This window comes from Gopherus flavomarginatus, chromosome 4 (genome assembly GCF_025201925.1).
Source record: "Gopherus flavomarginatus isolate rGopFla2 chromosome 4, rGopFla2.mat.asm, whole genome shotgun sequence".
NCBI lineage: Eukaryota > Metazoa > Chordata > Testudines > Testudinidae > Gopherus > Gopherus flavomarginatus.
The window spans coordinates 36,683,125-36,709,030 of record NC_066620.1 but is presented as its reverse complement, the minus strand read 5'-3'; the positions used below and the strand labels follow the sequence as shown (position 1 = coordinate 36,709,030).

General features: G+C 42.8%; 1 protein-coding gene across 1 annotated transcript; it reads right to left on the bottom strand.

Annotated features, from left to right (window-relative positions):
- Positions 1 to 751: 751 nt before the first annotated feature.
- CALM2 (calmodulin 2) lies at positions 752 to 22,085 on the bottom strand. Its single transcript, XM_050951965.1, has 6 exons — positions 21,967 to 22,085; positions 16,775 to 16,805; positions 5,288 to 5,431; positions 5,110 to 5,216; positions 4,080 to 4,215; positions 752 to 1,385 (listed from the first exon to the last, which is right to left on the bottom strand). The coding sequence occupies exons 1-6, from the start codon at positions 21,967 to 21,969 to the stop codon at positions 1,357 to 1,359; spliced, it is 450 nt and encodes a 149-aa protein (XP_050807922.1). The 5' UTR covers positions 21,970 to 22,085; the 3' UTR covers positions 752 to 1,356.
- Between the last annotated feature and the right edge of the window lie 3,821 nt (positions 22,086 to 25,906).

Sequence of the window (25,906 nt, the reverse complement as noted above, 5' to 3'; positions counted from 1 at the left end):
TGCCCCTTTGGCATGAAACCTCCCCCCCCCCCCCCCTGTTACTGCTGTTCCAAGTGGACAATGATGCAGCTGACAGTACAGCTACATGGTGCCTTCAGTTTTGTGGTACATGTAAGCTTCAGGGTTCCATTAAATTAGTCCTTATCAAATGGAGATGAATTTTCTCGTGTCCCACTTACTTGCAACATACCTCAACTTTGCTACTGGCTATAAATCCACAATCATGGCCAATCTGTAAAACAGGACTTTAGACTTAATCTAAAGCCAGATATTTAAAAGAGTTTCTAAGTCATAACCCTAAAGTATTTACAAGCACATGCTCTGGAGTTTTTTTGATAAGATCTTGAGACTAGTCAATACTCAAAGTAATTACTAAGTCCCATCAGTCTCAAGAAAAGCAAACAATTTTAAGTAGGTCAACTACAGATTCATCATGTTTGACAGCAGAAAGGCTTCTGATGGACAGGGAGTCAGACCATAGTAACAGGTTTTATAAAAGTTCCAACCTTCCAGACAAAATATTGCAGTAAGTCACAGAACTAACTAGAATAGTTTCTCCAAATTTAGGATTAACATGATAAAAATGGCCACTTTCCCAAGACACTAGTTCTGAGCATTTTTTACACGCCATTTTAACAACTATCTAATCCACTACAAGCAAATCATGGCCTGCATGCTGAGGCTGTTAATCTCATTGTAGAGTTGCTGGTCTAATACCATAAATAATACACGGATACACAAACAATATAGGTAAGTTGAAATTTTTTTTATTGGAAAACAAATATACAACTTGGAATGGATTTGAGGCAAATTGTGCCATAAGCAGATTCTTTTGAAAATAAGTGGCTAAACAAAGTTTAAAAAGCATAGTAATAGGAGAAAATGTTTTTCCGGTACAGGACCAGTAGTACAAAAAAAGAGTGTACGAGTACCTGGATAATACACCCGTTTTGCAATAGTGCAACTTTTAAGTTTCATATTGTTAACTATCAATAGTCCACGCAGAGTTAAGGCTCCACATTTCAACATGCTAAGTTTCCTAAAGAAAGCTACTTTAACAGGCATAACCAAGATGTTCCCTCATTTGATCAACTCCAACTAACTTTAGATGTGCAGAAGGGCTTAAATATCCAGAGTAAGCCACATGCAACATTTGTTACTTTGATCAATTTTCCAAAAAATTATCAGAACAATGACAATAAGATAAAGGGAGAAAAACATGGATGAATGGAATTCTAATTACTATACATGCATATTCTTTTGACAGTAAGGGAAAAACCTTTTACAGATAAGTTACAAACAGAGAAGGCAAATAAACAATTTTGTACAAGAAATTTAACACATTCTGTACAATCTTCACTTTGCTGTCATCATTTGTACAAACTCTGCAAAGGAAAAGAAAGTTGTATTAGTATCTTACAAATTAAATTCTTAGAGGCTCAGAACAGAAGGGAATCTCCCTCACTACAAATGGTAAGGATTAGTATATTTACAGAGCTACTGTGCTAGTGAATGTCTGAGATGCCTCTTGCAGGAAGGTGTTTGAAATTATGCTATCTTCTCCAGCACTCTATTTCAGAAGAACCCTATGACCTGCATATGAGCATGTAATTTGCTGGAGTTTTAGTTCTAAACTTACGGGGGGGTCAGCTTGTCCCATGAAACATAAGGAACATTTGTGGTACTGAGTCTCATGTTTTGGGGCCTTATCTTACACCTCATACCAGAGTTAGGAAATAGTGTTTCCAGCAGACCCCTAGAAGGCCATAAAGTTTTCAGAAGGTTTGACATATCTTTAGCAAATGCTTAGCAGCTGCAGATATTTGTCTGCTTTGAAGAGACTTCCACTCTGTACAGTACTGTTGCCCTTCCTTTTACTATTTTACCTGACCTGCTTTGACTACTGGGGAAAGGCTGCATTACCAGTCACTTTCATAGGAGATGGAAAGCGAACTACCATGAAATACAAAATTGAAATAACTAACTTGTTTATTGTGGTTGCACAGAAGAGGCTGCACTATGAACCAATGAAGCAGTTGATGGTTTAGGGGTGACTTGATTACAGTCTAAATATCTACCTCAAGAGCCTATTAACTATTTTGTTCCCCCATTACAGCAGAGAAAGATGTAACATGATCCAATGGCTGAAAGTTGACATTGGAGAAATTCATACTGGAAATAAGGTGCATATTTTTGACAGTAAAAGTCATGGACAATCCATCACTGAATTTTTAAATCCAGATTGAATGCTTTTCTTAAAAATGCGCTCCAGGAATTATTTTGGGGAATTTCTATGGCATGTGTTACACAGAGGTCAGATTACACCACCACAATAGTCCCTCCTGAATTTAGAATCTATGAATCTGGGTTTCATTGACCTAGGGATGAACATGCTGATGGGGTGGAGTTTGAGGGCATCTGAAGACATTAACTGGCATGCTCTTGGAGGCACTGACTAGCCACTGAGCAGCACAGGGAGGAGCCACAAAGACTGCTGGAAGAAAGGGGACCTGCTCTCTCAAATGAGCAGCACATTTCTCTTTTGTTAGGGGAGGGAAGAATGGCAGGAGAGGTGGAACAGGATCTCAGTCCCTAATTGTATGTGCTTTCTTCATACTCAGGGGTAATTTCCCTGCTTCAGCTTCAAGGTAGGGGACTAGCCATTCATACGGGGAAAGAAAAACTACTAAAATAGAGCTTTCAGGGTCTATATTTTATGTATGCAGTGAAACATGATTTATTTGGTCTTGGCCATTAAAGTGTGCTTAATGTTAGTTGCCCTCTAAATCTGCCTTTTTGCTTCAGGAAAAAGTGGAACCTTTTCTTTGAAAAAGGTCTCAGATGTAGAGAACATAGGGACCAGTGCTAGACTGTCAAAATGAAAGTTGGCTATATATAGGATTGATAGTGTACAGAGTTATAGAAACAAGCAACTAATTGCTAGAAGTCTAAATGGTTGTTTGCTTACCCTCTTACTGCAATATCAATTGGAGAAGAAACTTTGTTCCCATTAAACAGCAAGTCTAATTAAATGGCTTCTCACTCCAAAAGCCAAAACTTAAAAGTTTAAGATATACAGAAAGGTGTGTAATCTTAGCTGATTAAAAATATTAATGACTGTTACAGTTGAAGGATTTGATTCCTTTTTAAGGTATCCATAGAGACTCCCTTGGCTGCCCTAGAGTTGAGCTAGAAATTATCTGTGGACATGAGATCAACTAGGGTCCTCAAAATATGTACACTTCCCAAGGATAAAATGAAATTTTGACACCATCCAGCTTCATTCCAAACAAGAGTAGCCCTTTGGCACTATGAACAGATGTGATCAAAAACTCACATTTAAAAAGTTCATGGATTTAAACAAAGTCTTAGGATACCAGTGAGTAAGGAATACCAGTGAGTAAGGAACACAAACTTGGTATAAGTAGATCACTGCTGTACTATTTCATATTAAATACTTTATTTGTTAAGTCTAGAGTTCTTTAGACTACTGGATTTAAGGGATTTTCTCCTGAAATAATTCTTACACCAGCAAAGTTAGTCTAAGATTTAACTCTTGACAGACTTCAGACTACATTTCCTAGTATGGTTTTCAAGATTAATAGCTTTAATTGGGGCAGAGCTGAAACACAATACATGTACAACCAATAGTTAAACTCATCTCCTCATTTGGCACAACGTTGTACTGGAAGGAGCTACTGGTTCTGGTTGAGTTAGTTTTGGGAAGGATTTTATAACACTGCATTAGCCACCCGAATTTAACTGGTCTGTATAACAGTTCCACTGCCATCCTTCATCTCTAGAAGCAAAATCAGTTATGAACTGGTATCTATAATTGGGAGTCAAAGAATCACTTATGAAGCTATTTGAGGAGTGGAGTGATTTAAACTGTACAAAATATATAGTTAAGTATCCTTCTCCATAAAATCCCTACATTGAGACATTTCCCACATAAACGTAAATTCTTGTAATCTGGTGTAGCTGAATGAAGCTTCAGCTGAACACTTCATGTCATCCTTACCCACCAAGTAACTCCTCAGACCAGAAAACAAGAATCCATTGTTTCTAGGGAAATTTACCTTCATAGTTTACTTGACCATCACCATCAATGTCTGCTTCCCTAATCATCTCATCAACTTCTTCATCTGTTAGCTTCTCTCCAAGATTTGTCATCACATGGCGAAGTTCTGCAGCACTAATATATCCATTTCCATCCTAAAGAAACAAGTTTAAAACCATTTAAAGAGAATTTCAGCGTTAACCAAATAACCTCTGAAATTACTCTACCTGCAGTACTTCTGGACAACATTTAGGAGCTCCTCTAGAATAGAAGAGTTGCTATGGCTCTTCCCATCACATCACTTCCAGAGGGCAAGTGACCATGTCAAATTTGTTTTCAGTAGTATCTCAGTAATTTATAAGTTATTGGCTCTGCATTTACTTAACTGTACAACTGACTTAATATGCATATCATATCAGCTATACCATTCAAGAAAATTTAAGTCATCTGGTTTGGTATTTCCTCTAACAATTATGTACATGCAGTAAGCTGTTGCAGTTCTCAACCACACTTTGATATTGTATATTTGTAAGTATGAGGAACAAGCCATTGTTTGAATGTAAGCAGCTTTTAGTGCATTTGAATACATCTTGCAGCCAAAATGTTTAGTACTGCTGAGAGCCTGTAAATTTATGGAAGCTGTATTTCCAGCTTTAACAAATGTTGACTGTTTAGATAGGCACTCAAGTGACTTACTGAAATATCTCCTGAAAGTTGTCTACTGCGTGAAACTCCTGAAAGGGATCTCCACATGTACATTAAGTGTTGTAACATGCCTCCCAATGAGGTTTATTAAGATTTCACAACCACCCCAAATAGGAGGAGAAGTAGTTTCCCACTGACTAGAACCTAAAATATTTCCATGCCTTCCATTTGTTACATGAGAGGATCATCCAAAGTCCAACAGTGGCAGTAATGACTAGGTATGACCTTACTACTGTATAAAGTATTTCTAGACTAGTCAGTCATTTGGGATTTAGTGGTAACAGTTATTTGGAATCTGTTCAGTCCCTCAACTAACTTGCAAACCTTATATGATACTTTAGTACCTTATCAAACACACGGAATGCTTCTCTAATTTCTTCTTCACTGTCTGTATCTTTCATTTTTCTTGCCATCATTGTCAGAAATTCTGGAAAGTCAATTGTGCCATTGCCTGCAAGAGAATTCTGTTATTAATAACACATTTAAGAAACTTATTTTCATATTGCTTTTTAGAAAGCTTACCATCAGCATCTACTTCGTTGATCATATCCTGTAACTCAGCTTCTGTTGGGTTTTGACCAAGTGACCTCATCACTGTCCCCAATTCCTTTGTTGTTATAGTACCATCACCATCCTTGTCAAATAGTGAAAAGGCTTCTTTGAATTCTGTTTGACAAGACAAGAGATTAGTTATTTCAACTTAAGTTGGTTTTAATAATCAAAAAGTCTAAAAATGTATCACCTGTAATTATAAACACTTAATGTTTCTTGTTTGAGATAACAGATTATTGGTTATTTCAGGAACTGAATTTAGTTTTCTACAATATATTGAATATAGAGCCCTTGCTTTGAAGGAAAAAGTTACTTGAGGGCATTCTGTGCCAAAAAATGAAATTCTGCAAATTGTGTCAAATGTGGAGGCTCCAGCATTGGACTGGAAAGCACAGGCCTCTGGTTGCACAGAGGTGCAAGATCAATCTGCAGCTCCCCTCTGGGCACAGACTCAGCAGTGATGCTGCACCCAATGCTGATAGAACAAGGACCAGGCCTGCCCCAGAAACATCCCAGGGCCCTGCCCCTCCATGCCAGGTGCAAACAGGCAGGCTCACTCTGCCTGGCAGGGTCCAAATGTGAAGGGGCTTAGTGTGTGTGGGAATCCAGGTGTGGGTTGAGAGGGTTCTGTGTGGAGCTAGCTGGGTGCAGACAGCTCAGTGGGGAACCCAGGTGTGGGGCCATCTGGTTGCACAGGGGCTTGTTGGGGGTTCTGGGTGCAATGTTAATGAGATGCTGCAGGGGAGTCCAGTAAAGATAGTTAGGGCTCAGTGTGGTGGCCCAGATGCTGGGGGAATGGGGTAGGGATCCAGATGAAGCTGGCTGGGGATCCAGGTGCAGATGGCTCATTGGGGTAGTCCACGTACAGGGGGAATGGGATTCATGGGGTTTGGGGGGGATTCTGGATCCAGCAGAGTGAGGCTCTGCAGGAGGGTCTGGGTATGAGGGGGTTTGGATGCACAAGCATTGGGTGGATGGGGGAGCAGCTCCCGGTACAGTGATCCCTCCACAGCTGAGGAGTGATGTGTGCCTCTCTGCAGGGAAGCAAAGAAATCTGTGGGGGACAAATTCTGTGTATGTGCAGTGGTACAGAATTCTCCCAGGAGCAGAAAAATCTCTCAGCAGTCTTTGGGTTTACCAGGCTTACCTACAGAACAATTCAATTAAAGTTTGAAGTAGAGCATAGTGAGTCTGAGAAAAGCTCTTAAATATTTGCTGGAGTGAACTTCACCTAGAACTGGAAACCTTAAATGTAATTCAATCCTCTTTCATGCATAAAAATGGAGGCCACCTATCAGTACCTAGTGAGCATTCTCCCCAACTGAAGGAGTTGTGTTTAAGAAATGTGCCTATTTGGCTAACCTTTTGATGATAGAAATAGATTAAAGTTTACTATTAGAACTAGTAATAGTCAAAATTAAACAGTTTTTATGGAAGTGAGTCAGTTTTCCAAATTTGTTTTGATTAGCCCTAGTATTAGTGTATTCTATACCCCATCTTAGAGAATTTAAAGTAGAGCCATCCAGAAATTGGCTACTTCTGCTGATCTAAAGGAAGCATGCTTGAAGTGAATAAAACCATTTGAGTCCACTTGCAGAAGTTTTGCAAGTAAACATGTAGCTTGATTTTAACTGGTAAATCCTGTTACATAAGATACTTAAAAGTAGCAGGTTCAAGCCATCTCTTATGAGACGCTTGAGGCTCTAACTCAAAATCAAGTCAAGAGTTTTAACTCAATGCAAACCAATTAAATATTCTAAAAATGAAAATGCATCATAATGCAATCAAAAGGAACATGGCCACATATATCAGGACATTCTTGCTGGAATATTTAACATTTGATTTTGGTCAAACAGATGGTCAACTGACAGTTGACCCAATTGCCAAACTTAACCAAGCAAGGCCATGTTTAAAGACTTTAGGTGCTGATAATCACAAATCACTAAACCACAGGAACATCTGAAAATACAATAGACTTGGAACTAGGGTGACCAGACAGCAAACGTGAAAAATCTGGATTGGGGGGGTGATAGGAGCCTATATAAGAAAAAGACCCAAAAATCAGGACTGTCCCTATAAAAATCTGGTCACTCTACTTGGAACAAAAGAGACTGAGACTTCATCAGCAGCCTTTTCATATACTACTGTAGATGAATCACTAGCACTTTGTACATTACTAAAGTAGGCAGTTACAGATAGTTCTGTCACAATATCCTAGCCTTTGAACAACCACCTTTTATCCTTAAGTGAAAAAAATCAGAAGTATTTGGCTCTTGTACAATTGTAGAATAGTTACAGCTCAACTTGAGGGCTCAGTTGCACTTTATTCTTCACTAGAAATAGTAATCAATCCACTTAGGTGGTTAAGTGCAATTGTGAGCATTTCCAGGAGGTATCTGTTTCAGTTCTAGCACTGCTCAAAGTAAGCCTTCACAGCCCTAAAAAGTTGTGATTAAGGATCAGTTTAGAGATATGAGTGCCTCACAGCTATCTACTGTACCAGAGATGTAAACACCTGCTAGTACTCCCAAATACCAACTACATTCCCCAGTTAAGGTTAGTACAGTAACTCCTCACTTAACATTGTAGTTACGGTCCTGAAAAATGTGACTAAGCAAAATATTAAGTGACTCCAATTTCCCCGTAAGAATGAACGGAAAGGATGGGGTGTTGGGTTCCATTTTGGGGTAGGGGCAGACAAGAGACATTATACACATTTTAAACAAGCAACACAATACAGGTATTAAACAGGCTGACAAGCCCCCCTATGCCACCCCCCCAGTGCCTCTCGCCTGCTGGCGGATCCCATGGATCAGTGTCTGCCATAGCTGATTTTTTTCCCCTTGCCTCCTGTCTATCTTGCAGTATTCAGGAGGCTGGGGAAGGAGTGAGGGTGCAGCATGCAGCCTCCCTGCTCCCTCCCCTGCCTCCTGAATGCCACAAACCAGCTGATTGCTGCAGCAGGAGGCAAGGTGAGCAGGGGGAAGACACTGATCCGCAGGCAGGAGGCACTGGGGTGGGGGTGTAGGGGAGCTGATAGGGGGCTATCAGCCATGGACAAAGCAGGTGGCCAAACAACATTACAGTGGAGCACTGCACAACTTTAAACGAGCATGTTCAGTAATGGTACGTCTCTGCTCCATCGAAACAAAGTTAAGAGGATGTTAAGTAGGGAGTTACTGTACAAGAAGCATTGTTTGGCTGTACAATCCAGTAATGAAGCAGTTTGAGTCCATATCAAAAACACCTGCATTTGGCAACAGTAACCCAATTTAAACTTAAGGTTTGAGTACTAATTTAAATTTTCTTCATGAAGCTGGTTTGAGCCTTAATGACAAATATTCTGAAAATTCTGCTAACTAAGCAGCAGGCAGCCCCACACCCTCCTGAGGCAGTAGCTAGGTCAACAGGGAAGTTCAGAGTCAAGCAAGTGCTGTTCACAACGGGCATTAGGTCAGTTTAACAGTGTCATTCAGGGGCGTGGATTTTTCCTGAGTTTCTCAACAGTAAGTATTCCAAAAGACAGTTCTCACTAATACTCATCCACTTGCAGTATTCGCAGTAAGTTGTGTTGTCACCTACTTAGATGACTATGGGCTAGTCTACACTGGCAACGTTGCAGCGCTTTAAAGTGGCTTGTGTGGTCGTAGCACAGCACTGGGAGAGAGACAGTGCTCTCAAAAAACCCACACCCACCTCCATGAGGGGCATAGCTCCCAGCACTGCTGCACTGTTTACACTGGTGCTTTACAGCACTGAAACTTGCTGGGCTCAGCAGGGGATGGGGGTGTCTCACCCTTGAGTGAGAAAGTTGCAGCACTGTAAATTGCCAGCGTAGATAAGCCTTAAGATTCATGTTGTATGCTGAATATCCCAAGGCAGTAGTTCTCAACCAGGGGTACATGTATGCAAAGGTCTTCCAGAGGGGTTCAATTCATTTAGATATTTGCCTAGTTTTACAACAGGCTACAAAGCTGTTGCTCAGGCTTCAACTTCAACCCCAGGCTTCAGCACTGCATGGCAGGGCTTTGGCTTTCTGCCCTGGGCTCCAGTGAATCTAACACTGACCCTGCTTGGTGGACCCCCTGAAACCTGTTTGCAGCCCACCAGGGGACCCTGGACCCCTGGCTGAAAACCACTGCACTACATCACCAATTTGCAACTCTACATTTATTTTACATGCAGATACCAGTTAGCATGCTCACAAGAGTTACAGTAAAGTCAGTCATTCCCTGTGAAAAGGGATACTCCCACCTCCATTACAACAGTGAGCGTCTAGGAAATAGGCTTTAACACATATTCAGGGTCCTGTGGATCAGTGGTGGGGAGAGTAAATTCCAGTGTTGACACAACTATTGCTGTATCACAATGAGATGTATTTGAAGCCAGTGTAATCCCTTTATAGAGCAAAGGTATATAAAACTAAAGGAAAACAGTGCTAAGTGGGCAACAATATTCTGTACCAGCTGAAGTTTCCAAATGGTCTTCAGGAGTAGCCTCAAGTAAAGGACATTGCAATAGGTCAATTTGGAGGTGACAAAGCCACAGCTAACTGACAAGAGCTGCATCAGAGAGAAGACAGACTCCTGGCCAAGTCTCATACATGAAAACACATTCGTGGCCAATACAGCTACTGTGACTTCTGGAGGCACCTGTGGACCTCACATTGCCAATTCATGATTTTGCCATGGGTCTCATGATTACTCCAAGAGCTGGGGCTTTAAGGAACACAAAGTGGATATTTGATAATGTCAGCCCTCTTAAGAAAAATGTAACTTTCTAGCCCTTGTGGCTGTGGAGAAAGTTTCAAAATGTGACTCCAGTGCATCCTGATGGATCAGAAAGAAGGCAAATAAAAAGAATACCAAATCTATTATTTTTACATAACCATGATCTTTGAGCCTGACTCAGGGTCACAAAAATCATGTGTCAGGATTTGACTATCTGGGTTGGCAATACTGGGATCTACTTGAGTAATAAAAGTCAGACTTCATCAGGAAGTCAGTACCCCTCTATCCTGAACGATATAACACGAATTCGAACAGGGTAAGGTGGTGCTCTGAGGGTGGGGGGCAGGGCTGCACTCTGCAGTGGATCAAAGCAAGTTCGATATAACATGGTTTGACCTATAACATGCTAAGATTTTTTCGCTCCCGAGGACAGTGTTATATTGGGGTAGAGGTGTATGTTATGTCCTTGGTCATTTTCTATTAGATTAGCTGCATGGAGGATAATGGTAATGGATTATATCCACATTAACACTAATCCAAGTGAACTCATCTAGACTCCGGTGCCAGTCTGACACTGAAGCAAGCCATTTGTGGTCTAAAAATGGCACAGAGGGACACCTACACATTAGAGCACTGTAGCACATGAGTATGGTAGAGCCTTTCAAGCCTTGTGGTACCCACAGCAACCACCCAGTAGGATCATCTTCATACTCAAATTGCAGGCATTCCAGGGCCACTCTGACACTGGCAAAGATAGCCAATCTCTTGTGTTTAACAGTATAAGAACAGCTGATAAGTGAGAGAGACTGAACTCAGCTATATTGATGCTCTCATCTCTTGGTCAACAGTCTACCATAGCCAGTCATGTTTCTAGCCTGGATCAGTTAAAGAAGCTAAGATTCTCCATGTGTTGACCACATACAGTATTTTGCTATCACTTCCTCAGTCTTCCCCCAAACAGAAAGTAGGCTTAGCAAGCTGGTCAACTGACCAGTCAGATATTCCAGCAAGAATGCCCTGATGTAGGAAGTGGCCTGTGCTTTGGATGGCACCATGATGCAATCTGTTAGCAAGCTGATTTAAGTGTCCTGATCTCTCATTTCACTACATGCTAATGACATGTTGGAAAATGATGAACTGAAAGTTAAGTATCTTGATTGTTCTAATAGATTCAACCCACACAATGCATGTGGGCCTGGCATCCAAATATATACAATGTACATAGCCGTTTACAAAGCACATAAACAAGTTAAGACAGTTCCTACCCTGAAGATCTTGCAATTTAAACTAGACAAACATACAGACCTTAACTCAAGGGAGTGGAAAGGGTTTACAATCACAAAGGGCCTATCTACACTTCAAATGCTATAACAGTGCAGCTGAGGTGCTATAGTGCTTCAGTATACACCAGAGGTCCCCCAACTGTGAGATGTGCCCCTCTAGGTGGGTGCAGAGGAACATTCAGGGGAGTGTGGCAGGCCAAGGAGCACCACCCAGCCCTGCCCCACCTTTAGCTCTGCTCCTGGCTCCACACCAGGTGTCTCCAGCTTTGGTGCAGCTCTGCACTCAGCCAGTGGTCTGGCAGCAAGTCCCCACTGTGGCCCACCCAGAGTTCCACCGCCACCAGCACCAACTGCGGCCCACCTGCAGCTCTGGCCCCTAGATGCCCTACTGCATTCCCTACCTCAGCCTGCTTCTAGCCTCCCCCCAAAAAGGGGGGAAATAGGAGAAAGGGGCATTACCCTCAAAAGTTGAGACCACTGGTGTAGACACTACCTACACCAGCAGGAGCGGTTCTCCCACTGATGTAGGTAGTGCATCTGAGGCCATAGGTAGGTTAATGGAAGAATTTTTTTGACCTAGTGCTGTCCACACAGAGACTTAACTTATATCACTTAAGAGTGTGGACATCACACCACTGAGCAATATAGCTAAGTCAATCTAAATTTAGTGCAGACCAACCTTAAGCCTCCTCCCCAACAGAGAAAAGCTGCACAGCTATCAGTCTTCTTGAAAAGCTGCACAACTTCCTACCTAGCATAAAACTTAGTCATTTTAAAATGTTTGTATCATTTCTCTTTTGTAACTTCGATTTTGAATGTTAATACATAAATATGAACCTAACAATACTAAAGAACGTAACAATTCTCATTTAAGATCTTCACTTCATTGTCTTTCATTTTCTATGAAAAAGGAACTCAGTTAAGTCATTTATTTGTAATTAGGCTTAATAAGCCTATTGCAGATCATAAAGTCTTGCTCTGTTACTATTCTAAGAAATAGTGATTTAAACTTTGACCATTTGACAATGTTTGACCAATATTTGACTAGTCAACTGTCCAATTATTTGTGGACCAATACTTAAAGTAGCAAATCAGCTAGTTTGTTACAACAGCTTCCTGAGCCAATGCCTAATCATCATCTCAGATGAACTAGTACCTTGTCCTCTTACTGGAGGAAAGAGCAGTCTCCTCCACTAATGGAGGCACACACTGATCCACAAGGTATTCAGGTGCCTGATTCCTTGTTTTAGGCTCCATAAGACTCCCAACCAAACTGTAGGTGTCTAAACTCACTAAGTTCTTAGGCTCAGAGTTCCCTAGGGGATTTGTGTTTGACTGAGCATGTGCACTGCTGCCTCCCTCTAGGTGTCCAGATAACTAGCTCCTGCATGCAGGGCCTAATCAAGTAGGCATGCTCAGAAGCTGCCTACTGCAGCAAGTACCATGCAAAAATCTGACCAACCTCCAATCTTTCTGCCTGAAAGGGTAATAGAATCTGATCTCCCACATATCAGGTCAATGTTCTAGCTATGGGCCTAAAAAAGAAGGTGGGCACCTCTACCACTTTCTCTGATGGTTGTGGGGAGTTAAGACATCTAGTTCGCTTTCATCTTCATTAGCAAAGAGATGCCTCCTGCAAATTGCAGCCCAAATTTATATGTCCATCTCCAAGAGAAGAATAGGGCTTAGAATACATCCCTCATCTACCACTAGATAGCTCAGGCAGCTCTCCACCAACTTTGCTGCCTTTTAATGCCTGTTCTAAGGCACCTCTCCCCCCCAGCCTCCCAATAATTGTAGAGGGAAGCCTCAGCATCTGAAACTCAGGCTTTATGGACCTCAGTGTTGTTTCTTTGATTGTCTAAGTGTTTTAAGTCCCAAGTCCCTTGGTTGATCTGGTCCCCAATATCTCCTTCCCAGATTGGGAGCTATCTTTCTTGGCTCACCCACTCAGAAGTGGTACGCTAGACAGGCAAACCAACTACTTCCAGAAGTTAGTGGCAGAAACACTGGGAACAATTCTTGCTGATCTCTTCCTCATCCTCATTGAACAAGGCTGTGTACCTGTATAGGCTAGTAGTTCAATCTACATATCCTCTATGAAGCAGAAAGGTAACTTGTAGTACCAGGCAGTAACTTCAGCATAAGTTAAGACCACATGGCTCCACCAAGCAGTTCACAGTTGGCAGAACTGTTAAGAGTTTTGACTTCAGCTGCTTTAATAAAACAAGTATCTTTTCTAAACAGCCATGAAAAGGTTTCAAGTGTTCTCTACATCACTGAGAGACTAACCTCTGCCATTAAGGCTATGTCTACACAGGCAATTGTCTTTCAGAGGTGTTGAACTTCCCCTCCCCCAAAAGACAAAAAAGTTCTGGGGTGACAAGCGCCTGTGTGAACTGCATGTTGTCAGCAGGAGCACTCTCCTGCCAACAAGGTATACACTGCCTGCCAGGGGTGGAAGTTTTCTGTTGGCAGGAGAGCCAAGAGTGGCTACACTGCATAACTTTTAGTGGCATGGCTGTAGCGACATAGCCATGTCGCTAAAAGCTGTGTAGTGTAGACATGGCTTCTGAAGAGTTAGGCTCTTCTACGTATCACTAGGACTTCAGGATTAAAATGTGGGCATCACTACCAAAAATAAGAAAAGTTAACGTCTAAGAGGGATCAATCTTCCAAAGACAAATTCAAGTCTCAACATTAGTATTTTTGGGTCTCAAGCCACCTGGTATATACACCAGTTGTCATAGTCTGACACAGATGAAGACTTTGTTCAATAAGCTGCCACCAAGTCACTTCACATAAGTGACACTGTTTGAAGAACCCAAGTACATTTACTACACAATGCAGTTACTAGTTGTATACCATACATTCAGAGTGCATTCCAGATGTAAAGTTTTAGGAAACAAAATTGAAGTGTTAGGACCACAATTTCAATCCAGTTTTTATTTCCAGGCTGCGCATTCTCTTCCTTGAGAAGATCTCCAAGAAATTTTACTCTCTCAGGATCTAGCAATGTGCTTAGACTTATGTACAGATTAGCCAAATGGAGAAGCTTGAAAACCTGTACTGGCTTTTCCACAACTGTTTGAGGATCTCATGCCCATGTAAAGAGTCTTTTCTTGCATCAAGTACATTTACAAAATGAATGCTGTAGTGTCATGAAAATACCAATAGTACCATATTTCCCCCATATTATGGACTGTAAAAGAGCTATCAAATGCACAAAACACCACACTAAAAAAAGTGTACTCTTTCAGAAGACAGAATTTTCAAAGTTAGTCCATTTCAAGGAAGTCAAATGTGACTTTTTAGGATGAAACTAGATATCAAATGATGGAAAGATCCTAAACACTGACATTGCATCCATAATCAAACTTGGCAAAGTGATGTAAACTAGATGGGTTATTTAAGTGTTTTATATGCATTACAGAATCAGTAATTTGACATTATGACTGGCATAACAGAACCTTAGACAATCATGTCAAGGCCATAATTGACTTATTTCTCAAACTCTACTCCAATATGTAGGTATCAAGCTGTCCTTTTCCCCCCACTTTTGGATTTCAAAGCCACCAGGCAGTTATTGCTGTCCAATCAAATCAACACAAGGCTGTCAACATCTGCATTATTTCTGAAACAGTGTCAGATATTGAACTTCCCTGTGTCCTTGCAGAGGTCACCACTACAAAGACTACTACTACAGCCTGTAAGAGGACCACTAACAATCATTTAAGCAACCAGTAGACAAGTTTTGATCATCTGTTGTCAAACACGTCACTAATCTTTAGCTATAAAACCTTATAAATTGAAAGATGTAAGCAGCTATCTATAAAGACCTGATGCTGAATTAGATTGGTCTTACTGCCATGGTATCTATTCTACAAGTATTAACTAAACCTTAGACTTTGATTTCTGGAGTCCATAAGTCAGTTTAACTTCCAAATATTAGCAAGAGTTTTCAGACTTCACCATAAACACACTGTCCCATTCCTCTCCAGTTTCAGAATTGTGCTCAAAACAAATGCTGAGAGAGGATACCCAAAGGTTTGAGAATATAAACTGTGCTAGGAAAGGGGTTACATGCATCTAAAATTTAATTTTTCTGAATATGGAATTAATGCTTAGGAGCAATCTTAAACATGGGTAGCAGGACTCAGTTAAGATTAGACTTCAATGTTTATTTTGAACACTAACATCTTTACCTCTAATTCTAATGCTATTTAGATATACTTTCAATAGCAGGAAAGTACTTCAGGATTTATCAGGAACTACTGAAACAGTATGCCCCACTCAAACTCAACCATTTTAACAAGATCTGTATTCTGTATAGCTAGATAACCCAATGTAGTAACAGGCGAAGACTTAAGACTAAGTGAAGTCTGAGTTAGTTCATCTCCTGCAAAAGCAGCAATCATTAAAGCCACCTGCCACCCCATCCACAAGCAAGTAGTCAATGTTTATCTTAGGATGTGGGGAAAACTTAGTGCCTGGACCATACTTTCGAAATTCTTAGACCCACACTCACTTCAAGAGTAACAGCTTTTAGCAAGAAGTCTCCATATGTAATAGCTCTTGCTTTTTGCATAATAGTGTAGCTTCCCCAATTAAAATATTATGCAAAAAGCAAGTTAAAATTAGTGCTTATGCTATCTTGAATTTGCAAATGAGCAACAAGTAGAAGGCAAATAAGACCAGTTAAACAATTAGTAATAAGCAGAATTCTCAGAGTTCATGAGATCTTGTATTTGATATTACAATAAGCACTGACAAAGCTTGGTTACACAAAATAGGCACCTTTCAGGATGAATCATACCTAGTGCTTTACTTTAAGAGATGTACATACCTTCACTGACACTGAAGTTAACATTAATGATTTTGTAAAATGTAAAAGGAACAGTTAGTAAGTACTGAGCCAAAGAAATATTTAAAGCTTTATAACAATTAACCAACATGGTACTCTAATTATATTGAGGCTGTCACAAAATAGGCCTAATTTAACAATGCAAAATAGGACTGAAAGAACAGGCTTCCCCATAATTAATTAAATATTATGAGGTCTGAACTGTTTTAAAGGAGAGAATTATTCAGAATCTCAAAATTAGACAACTGATTTTTATCCAATATTATCTGAAGGGAAAGCCAAGCCTAAGTTCCACTTCCAAACTAAAGACAGTAACTTTGTTTGTATTTTCTATATTCAGAAACAGGATGCTTGAACAATTTGTATAGTGCGGTTGCCGAGAGCCATTGAACCAAACTGTAAATCCTGTATATAATGGAAACCACTTCAAGCTAGGGTGTGTGGCAGCACCCCTAATTCCAGCACCTGTTTAGATATTTAACTCATGAATTATGACTTGCCACATGAACCAAGATCAAATCAATTCAGTGAAACTCCAAGTGTGGTGTTTTTTTTGTTAGTATAGCATCTCAGAACTCACCTGCAATCTGCTCTTCTGTCAGTTGATCAGCCTGTAACAGAAAAAATAATGTTATATTCCAGCCACACAAGAACAGATTCACAAGTGAATATGCTTTTGCAAATGAGTATTTAGGTACTTGAGCCTCAGTGCTTATTGCATTTCAGTGTTTCAGCTTAGTCCTAAAGCTACAGAGCTGGTTCAAAAAAATAGTCCGTGGTTAACAAATTACAATACGTATCTTGACTACAACAGGACTAGTCATCAGCTTATTTCCTAGGTTGTTAAAGTGCCAGCTAGTAACGACCAAATACTGAACAGCGCTGAATACAGGAGCAGTTAACCTAGGTAAGAGCCTACATCCAATTACTAGATTCCTGAGCCATCATGCCCCCTCTAGACCATGTTTACAGGTATATCAGTATTATCCGTAGTGAAGACCTAGGAATTTAGCCTCTATTAATTTAATAGGTAAAGTCTCTCCATTGTTCTAAGTTCCATGCTAGGTTCAGAAGCAGACTAATGTGTATTTTGAAGAGAATCAAGTCATCACTAAAATAAAACATTTCCCAAAACAAGTTATCTTGGTGTCCATTGAAAGATTCCTGTATAAAATGCTGGGTGATCAAATAACCAGCTTGTACTGAAAGTTACTAATGATATATTTATATTCAAATAGTTACCAGATTTTTATCTGACAAGTTGGATTAAAACATCAGTCTTAAATTTTGTATTTTAATACTTTGACTTAGGCAACTCAACCCATTCTGCAATACAGTTTAAAGATGCGTACCTATAAGCCTTCTATTAGTTTTAGTATTGGAGCCGGCAGCAAGGACAGTCATTAAAGTCAATTTTAATTAAGTTCCCCTTTTGAAAGAATGCAACAGTATTAGGAGTTTAGTAAGAGTCTCTGATTTTCAAGTCTATGTGACCTTTAAATAAGCTTCAGACATTTATTATCAGCATTCAGCTGAGGTTGTGCTGTTATAACTTTAATGGGTAAATTTCTAGAAAGATTCCTTAAAATTCCATTGACAGATTAACCTAATAATCTTCAGCTACTCCAAACACTTACTGATGTGGCAGGCTTGCAGTGTTACCTCTAATTTTTCCCACCCATGTGTGGAATGAATTTTGTTATGTGCACCAATGGAGGTGGTGTGTGACATCACCTTCATATTGGTACATGTAACAAAATTCATATCGTGTGGGAGGGGGCTCAGGGCTGAGGTGTGAAGGCTCCAGCTGGGGGAGTGGGCTCTGGGGATAAGGGGTTTGAGGTGCAGGAGGGTGCTCTGGCAAGGAGAGAGGACTCCCTGCAGCAGCACCTAGGCTGAGAGGGGGAGAGGAGGCGGCACCTCTCCCTGCCACGGGGCTGGGGCTGCAGAACAGGCACCCCTCCCGAGTGGGTCTGGGCTGCAGCTGGGTCCAGACCTAGCTGCAGCAGAGTTGGTGTCAGGCAGCCTCAGCTGCAGGAGGTTGGGGCTAGACTCCATTGGGCCCAGGTCACCCCTCCCTCAGCAGGACCCCAGGTGAGTTCCCAGCCCTAAGAATGCTACTGTGCAGCCATGCAGCTTACAGGGAACTTAACAGGCTTGTGTAAAAATTGAGATTTCAGCACTGATTCTCTTATCCCAATTTTTCTTGTGATCACTCATTCAGGGCCTTGGAGCAGACCCTGGAGCTGGAGCACAGAGCAGCAGGTTTTTGCCCGGAGCTGGAGTGGAATCAGAGCACAGCTCCGAAGCCCTGCACTCATTAAGTGATGTTGATCAGACTAGTCTTTCAAGGCTAGTTTAAAAACTAAGAAATGGGAGGACTACTGCATGACATTACAGTTTAATGTTGCCATTATTCTCAAACTCATTTCACTTATGAGAACAAAGATCTTTGTCCAGGGAATCACCCAATCCATCTATTGATGGAAAAAGAATGAATGAATTAAATAGGTAATTTACAGCAAGGAAAATAGGAAAGTTTCATGTATTCAAATTTTTATTCTGAAGCATGACTTTGTGGAAAAAACCACAACAGCGGTTATAATAATTTCATGAATAATAATTAAATGGAATATTCAGAATTTGCCCAGCACTTCAGGAAAATTGGGCTATGATACACAGATTTAAGAGGGGGAGTGGCCTACAAAGTAAATGGATGATGCAGTAATGACCACAGAAAAATCAAAAATAGCTGTTCATTGCATCCATTAAGTTCCCTGAGGCTCATTCCACAGCACTGAATCAAGTCACACCACCTCAGTCTGGCAGAGTAACTGACATACACTATTTTGTGAGCTTCTCTAGCTACAGAAGCAAAAAGCTATACAGGCTCAACATTAGGTGGTTTTCTTTTTAAAACAAAGTGTATTAGACAAAATTTGGACAGATTCAGACAGTCATCCAATTCTTACATGGCATATTTTCAAACTCTAGTGCAATACTGTAGTGCCAGTCAAGTCCATAGAAAACATCCTTGCAAAATTATAGCTATCTGCCTCAGTTTGTCATTCAAAGCACATCACTACAAAACAAGCAATACCTTCCCAGTTACATTTATAGCTCAGACTGGAGCAGATGTACCATGCTTCTGTTAGATGATTTATACCCACTAAATACTCCACAAACAGGTTAAGTAGTGAACATGTCACTCACTAGTAAAGAACAAGTCAGTATCTGGGGAGTTTCTAAATCCTATATACTGTTTACATGTCCAGCTCATTTGTTGAGTGTTTCCCTCTCCCTTATTTTAATATTCCCAAGTATTTCCTGCCTCTGAAAGTGACCCATGCAAATCATCTAATAGGTCACTAGCCAGAACATTTATTCCAAAACTTGCCACTTCAAATACTGGCACAAGCAGGATAAGTGGGAAACAGTCTATTGAAGCCTTAGATAAGAGTCACAGAAAGTAAAACAGTGCAACAGAATTGCACTGGGGGTGGGACAGGACTAAAACACCATCTATGGAAGAGCCCAGCTCTGCAGGGACCACTGTAAAACAGCAACTGAAGGTGTAGTCAGCAATCACTGCCATCAGTCCCCACCAGTCATTCCAGCCAATACAGCTGAGAGGCATACAGCAGAAGTTATGTCTTCAGCTCTGAAGCTGGAGCAGCAGCTACAGAAATAATCCACTGCCACAGTCGCCTTAGGAAACTTCCCAGTGCTCACTATGCACTGAGGCCAGTATATACAGACCTTAGGTTATTCACACCTTGCTACAGGAACATCTATTTACCCATCAGTTTTTCTGAAGGTATGATCTGACCACTCTGCAAAGTTAGTTTCCTAGCCACCACTGGTAACATAAGTCAAGTTCTGCCCAAAGGCCTCCTCCACCTCTGACTTTTCTTCTAAAATATCTTTTAAAGAATATCATTGCTTAAGCTGATCTGTGTGACATGGGGATGATTTTGTTTGCAATCAAAAACCAACTTTTCTAATATATTTCAATGCACCCTCAAATATGTTGTTTCCTTAAAGTTTTGTTCCAAGTTTACAAGCTAATTTCCGGTATCATTAGATTAAATCTTTTCTGTTAGGCACTCAGTATTGGAGCTGCAGTTAAGCAACCTCTCTGTAGTGAGGTGATTAAAACAGCAACTGGAGAGCTTAAAGCAAAGACCTACAGTACTAGTTATATACTGCAACTCCAGAACAGCGTATGCACCCCCTAGAGGTAGCCTTTTGACTATTCCTATCAATAGCTACACAAGAGAACTAGCTATCCTGTGCAGACTTCAACAGTTTTAAGCTAGTTCCACAGTAGGCAGTGGAGGAGCCAAATCAGAAAAAAGTGAAGCAAGCCACAGAAACAGATGGCATTGTATTCCAGAACCTAGCATTTAGGTGAAACACCTGTTAACTATAACCAGTGCTGACATGGTCATGCTGCTAGGAAGCACAGAATCAGCAACAAGATGCTGGATTTGTATGTAATTATGTATGTGTTGTCATAGCTTGACTTGCGAGCAAAGCATTATGCGTTGTTTAGTACATTCAATTTTCTGTAATACTCATTTACAAGCTTAACCAAGTTTGGTCTGTTGGTACTGACCACAGCCATACTGAAGATGCCACCATGGACCCTGGTCACACCCATCTCTATATTAAGAATTTGCTTGACTCTTGCAAGCTAATCCAATTTTGGTTTGGTAGAAAAAACAGACAGTAGCAAGATAAAGCAAGCATGAAATTCTTTCATTGCTATATTGAAAACCTATTTCCGATATACAGTATTTGTTCTGGTATTTATCCAGCTCATTTAGAGTAGTGGCAGAATCTGCAGTCTTGTTAAACTAGCATCTTCCCCCACCAAAAGGGGATACTAGCGTTACATTTTAGCCAGCACCCTATTTTAGGGGTTGGCTTAAAAATCAGGCCGATACTCTCTGAAAACAGCTGCTGAAATAAAAGGGACTCATTTGCACTGTAAACCTAGTTTTCCTTTACTGAGACAAGCAGTAACAGGCACTTACTAGTACTGATTTTTACAACTGGGCAAAGTACTTCTTCCTGGACACATCACAACAGCTACTGTGACTACTCAGGACACTCGCCCCGAGCTTCTCCGGGACACGCGAAACGAACAGATCTGGTTGGGCTCGTGTGCTAGGAGACCAGTAACCCTACAGCCGCCCAGAGAAGAGCCTAGGTGGAAGCCGTCACCCACCGAAACGCAGTGAAAACCCTTCGCTACGGTGAGAGAGAAAATTCCTGCTGAAGAGGCCCTCGGCGCGAGGGCCGCCAGGCGAGCCCGCCCCGGAGCCCTGCCCCAGCCTGGGGACAGATGGCGCGGCGAGCCAGCCCCTCCCAGCGCCGCGGCGAGCCGCAGGGCTCCGCGATGCGCCGCAGGCGCTCGGGGCCGGCCCCCCGCAAGCCCGGCCACACAAGCTCCAGGGGAGCGAGACGCGGCTAGTGCCACCGCTGCCGGCTGCCCCACCCTCCAGGGGCCTCTTTCCACGAGAAACCGTTATGTGCCCCCCCTCCCCCGCCAACTGAACTGACAGTTTGAATTTTGAATCCGCACCGGCGCCACCCGGTCGGGGCGGGAAGGCCGGGCCGCGCGCGCGAGTCGGCTCGCGCCCACACACAGACCCCAGTACTGCCCCGCCACCCCCTCGCTCTGCCCCCGCCCCACACGCCGCAGCCCGGCGAGCCCGCTTCTCCCCGCGGACCGGGACACAGCCCACCCCATCCTCACGCACTCACCATGGTGGCTCGGCTGGCAGTGGGGGTGTACTAGCTCAAAACGCTGTAGCTAACCACTCCCTAACCAGCCACTCTGCGGCTCGCCTCACAGTCACACTGAGCCCAACCCGCTGCCCAGCAGAGCCTCATAAACCTCCTCACTCCCCAAGATCACTCCGCACCACACCCCCGTCGGTGAAGTGAAAACGAGATCCGGCCCTCCGCTCTCCTAGCTACAATCCCTGCCCCCATCTCGAATCTGTATCCGCACTGTCCCCAGGCCCCGGCGGAGGAAAGCGTCGGACACGGGAGAGCGGGAGGGTTCCTCTTGGAGGAACGACGGGAGCAAGAGCGAGCGTGGTGCTACTTTTCATGGCGGAGGAACATTTAGGAAAGTGTATCTGAGTCAATGAACTAGAGAAGGATGGCGCTGATTGGCGGGTTCGTACCTGCAATGCGTCACTTCGGACATGCACAGTCTGGGCTAGAAGCGACGCCCTCCCACTGCACCGCCCGGGGGGCGGGGCTTAGAGGCTACAGTGGTTCCAGGGAGGGCGGCAGAGCGGGGTTTGGGGAGGTCGTAGCACAGGCAGAGCGGGACCGGCTGGGCCCTCCGTGACTGCATTGCGGCTCGCTCCCCGCCGCAGTTGCTATGGCAGGAGTTCCTGCCGTCTCTTCCCAGAGAGTCAGGCTGGTTGGGTCGGGTGTGCGAGGCCGACAGCTTTTGTGTCCCACGTGGGCCTCGCCTAGGCATTGAACTTAGGTTGATCTAGATACCTCACTGTGAAACGTGCCATGCCCCCTGCAGTACTTATGTCAACCTACATCACGCAGCTGGGTGTGGATTTACTGCGAGGGGAAGACCTCTTTAGGTCTGTAGAAAGTGTCTACGCTGCAGTGTCTTAACTGCAGCTGCGCTGGGGTTGGTGGGAATTCCAGACAGTGAGTTTTGCAGTTACCCCCCTCCTGCCCCCTTGAAATGAACAGAAACAGCTTCCAGGGATTAAAAGCTGCATTTTAGACTCAGCTCAGTGGTTTGAGCATTGGCCTGCTAAACCCAGGATTGTGAGCTCAATCCTTGAGGGGGCCACTTAGGGATGTGGGGCAAAAATCAGTCCTTGGTCCTGCTAGTGAAGGCAGGGGGCTGGCCTCAATGACCTTTTGAGGTCCCTTCCAGTTCTAGGAGATAGGTATATCTCCAATTGTTTCTTTTCTTTCTTTCATTATGCTTGATTCACATACTCAAGCTTTTCACAACGATAAAGGCAAGAAACCTTTTTCCTAATGAAAAGGTTGGAGTCTGATGTGATCACATGACTCCAAGGCCTTGGGCTGCTATAGTGATTGCTTTCATTTGGCTGGTGGGGGGGAGTGTGGAGCAAGACATACAAAAAGTTAGACACTACAGTAGTAAAAATGTGGTGGATGGTATATATTAATGTTCCCATCCTTGTCACAACTGCCAGTGCTGGTGAGAGAGTACGATTTTTAAAAATTCTAGTATAGATACAGCCCTATGCGAACCAGAGAGCAGTTCACAGTGTAGGCCACAGGGGTTCTTCCACACAGAATACTCCTTCCCATTGTGACCAAAAGGGGCCCTCTTATAATCTAGAGACTTCACCTACAAAGTCATTCAGAAAAAAGCATCCCAGAGAGTACCATTCATGTAAAATCCAGAGATTCTCCATTCACTGTATTCTAAATACTCTCCCCCACACAGAATAACCAAAAGGGAGTCTCCCCTCAGTGTTGTGCAGAAAAAAATGTATCCCACTCTATAAATTAGAGAGATTTCACCACTAGAAATAATATGTGTAAATAATGGACTCCAGCTCTTCTCCCCTGTATTGTGAATGAGATTCTCATTCTCTCTTTTTCATACACCCTGTGGCCTTGTGCTTAGGAATGATAACCTGGTAAATCTAAATTCAAATCTCAGCTTTTACAATGGTTCTCTCTGTAATTTTGGAAAAGTCACTTGAGTCAAAGCTTTCAAACTTGGGTGTTAAAAGAAAGGCAGGTAAACCCATATTCACATACTTCAGCAAATGGAACCCCTGAAAATCAGGTTGAGTATCTGTAGACTCCACTGCAGCCAATAAGAACAGTGGGTGCTCTGCATCTCTGAAAAATCAAGCCACTTAATCAAGTTCTTAAATATGTAGCTAGTTGCCTAACTAGATACCCACATTTGAAGTTGCTTGCTTAAGCTTAAAAACTTTATTCTTAACCTCAAACGGAACGCTATTGTGTATCGATATAGTTTCAGCCTGGATATTATGAGGATTTAATATATATATATATATATATATTTTGTACATAGCTTATAAATGTATAGTATTATACAAGCAGCAAAGAATCCTGTGGCACCTTATAGACTAACAGACGTTTTGGAGCATGAGCTTTCGTGGGTGAATACCCACTTCCTCAGATGCATGTGAGGAAGTGGGTATTCACCCACGAAAGCTCATGCTCCAAAACGTCTGTTAGTCTATAAGGTGCCACAGGATTCTTTGCTGCTTTTACAGATCCAGACTAACACGGCTACCCTCTGATACTAGTATTATACAAATACTATTACTTTTATTATTCCTATTGTGTAACCCAAAGTGATTGCTTTTCAAGTCTGTTAGCCTACTCACTATTTCAGTGTAAATAAGAGAATTTACCTACTCTATATGATCTCTTTGGTTTATAAGCCCTGCTGTTCCCCTGGAAATGGGATTTACTTCAGAGGGGTCTTGGATGACCAACCTATCAACTAAAATCCTGTGACTTTTTCCCTCTGAACAATTAGAATAAATCCCTAGGCCTGCCAAATTCTCAGAACGAATGCTTCCTGTATGTTATGTCTCTGTTCAGTTCACACAGCCACTTAGTCCCATTTTGGCTAGGTCCTGATGTAACAGAGTAGTTTCATGCTGTAAGTCATGTCTGTCTGCCAACAACCCCAAAGGGGTGCTGAGGGTCACCATACTGCTCAGGCGTGACAGAACACTTTTAGAAGAGGGAGGGCTATGCCCAGTGATGAGCTGCCAAAATCTTAACAACCGGTTCCCTATAAAAAGTTCTGATTTAAGGGATGTGCCACAGTATGTATTTTGTGGCCCAATAGGGTTACCATACGTCCGTATTTTCCCGGGAGGAATTTTTAAAATTTAAAATTTAAAAATTCCTCCCGGACGGCGATTTAAGAACAAAAAGCCTGACATGTCCAGGAGAATACGGATGTATGTTAACCCTACCTAAAGTTCTTTTTTTAAAAAGATGGGCCTGAACTAGGAATGAGCTCTGTTTCACAGGTGTGGGTCCCTGCCATTCCTGGGGGTGTGCTAGGGTGACCAGATATCCTGATTTTATAGGGACAGTCCCAATTTTTTGGGTCTTTTTCTTATATAGACTCGTATTACCTCCCACCCCGTCCCGATTTTTCACACTTGCTCTCTGGTCACCCTAGTGTGGATCCCAGCTGCTCCCTGCCCCCTTGATTGAAGCAGGTGTGCAGGGTTACTTCCCTGGGAACTACAGGGCACCAGTGGATGTGGGGCCGGCTGCAGACAGGGGCGTGGGGCAGGGCTAGCTGGAGGCAGGGGGTGCAGGGCTGGCTGCAGGCAGGGCAGGGGGTGTGGAGCTGGCTGGAGACAGGAGGGTGCGGGGTTGGCTGGAGGCAAGGGAGTGCGAGGTTGGTTGGAGATGGTGGGGTGGGGCTGACTGGAGGCAGGGCAGGGGGGTGCGGGGCTGGCTGGCTTCGGGCAGGGCCGCAGGAGTGTGTGGCAGGGGTTGGCTGGAAACAGAGGAGTGCGGGGCTGGCTGGCTTTGGGACGGGGGGTGCGGCAGGGGCTGGCTGCGGGCAGGGGGTGTGGCGCTGGCTGCGGGCAGGGGCTGGCTGTGGGCAGGGTGGCAGGTACTCACAGGGAGAGCGGGTCGGAGCAGCCTGAGCAGCAGGACGCAGCCCAGA

Excerpts from the sequence above, each read along its gene's own strand:
- CALM2 (XM_050951965.1), bottom strand. Across the intron at positions 5,432-16,774 it reads GACAGAAGAGCAGATTGCAG|AATTCAAAGAAGCCTTTTCA; the intron begins GTGAGTTCTGAG and ends CTTGTCAAACAG. Across the intron at positions 5,217-5,287 it reads CAACGAAGTAGATGCTGATG|GCAATGGCACAATTGACTTT; the intron begins GTAAGCTTTCTA and ends ATTCTCTTGCAG.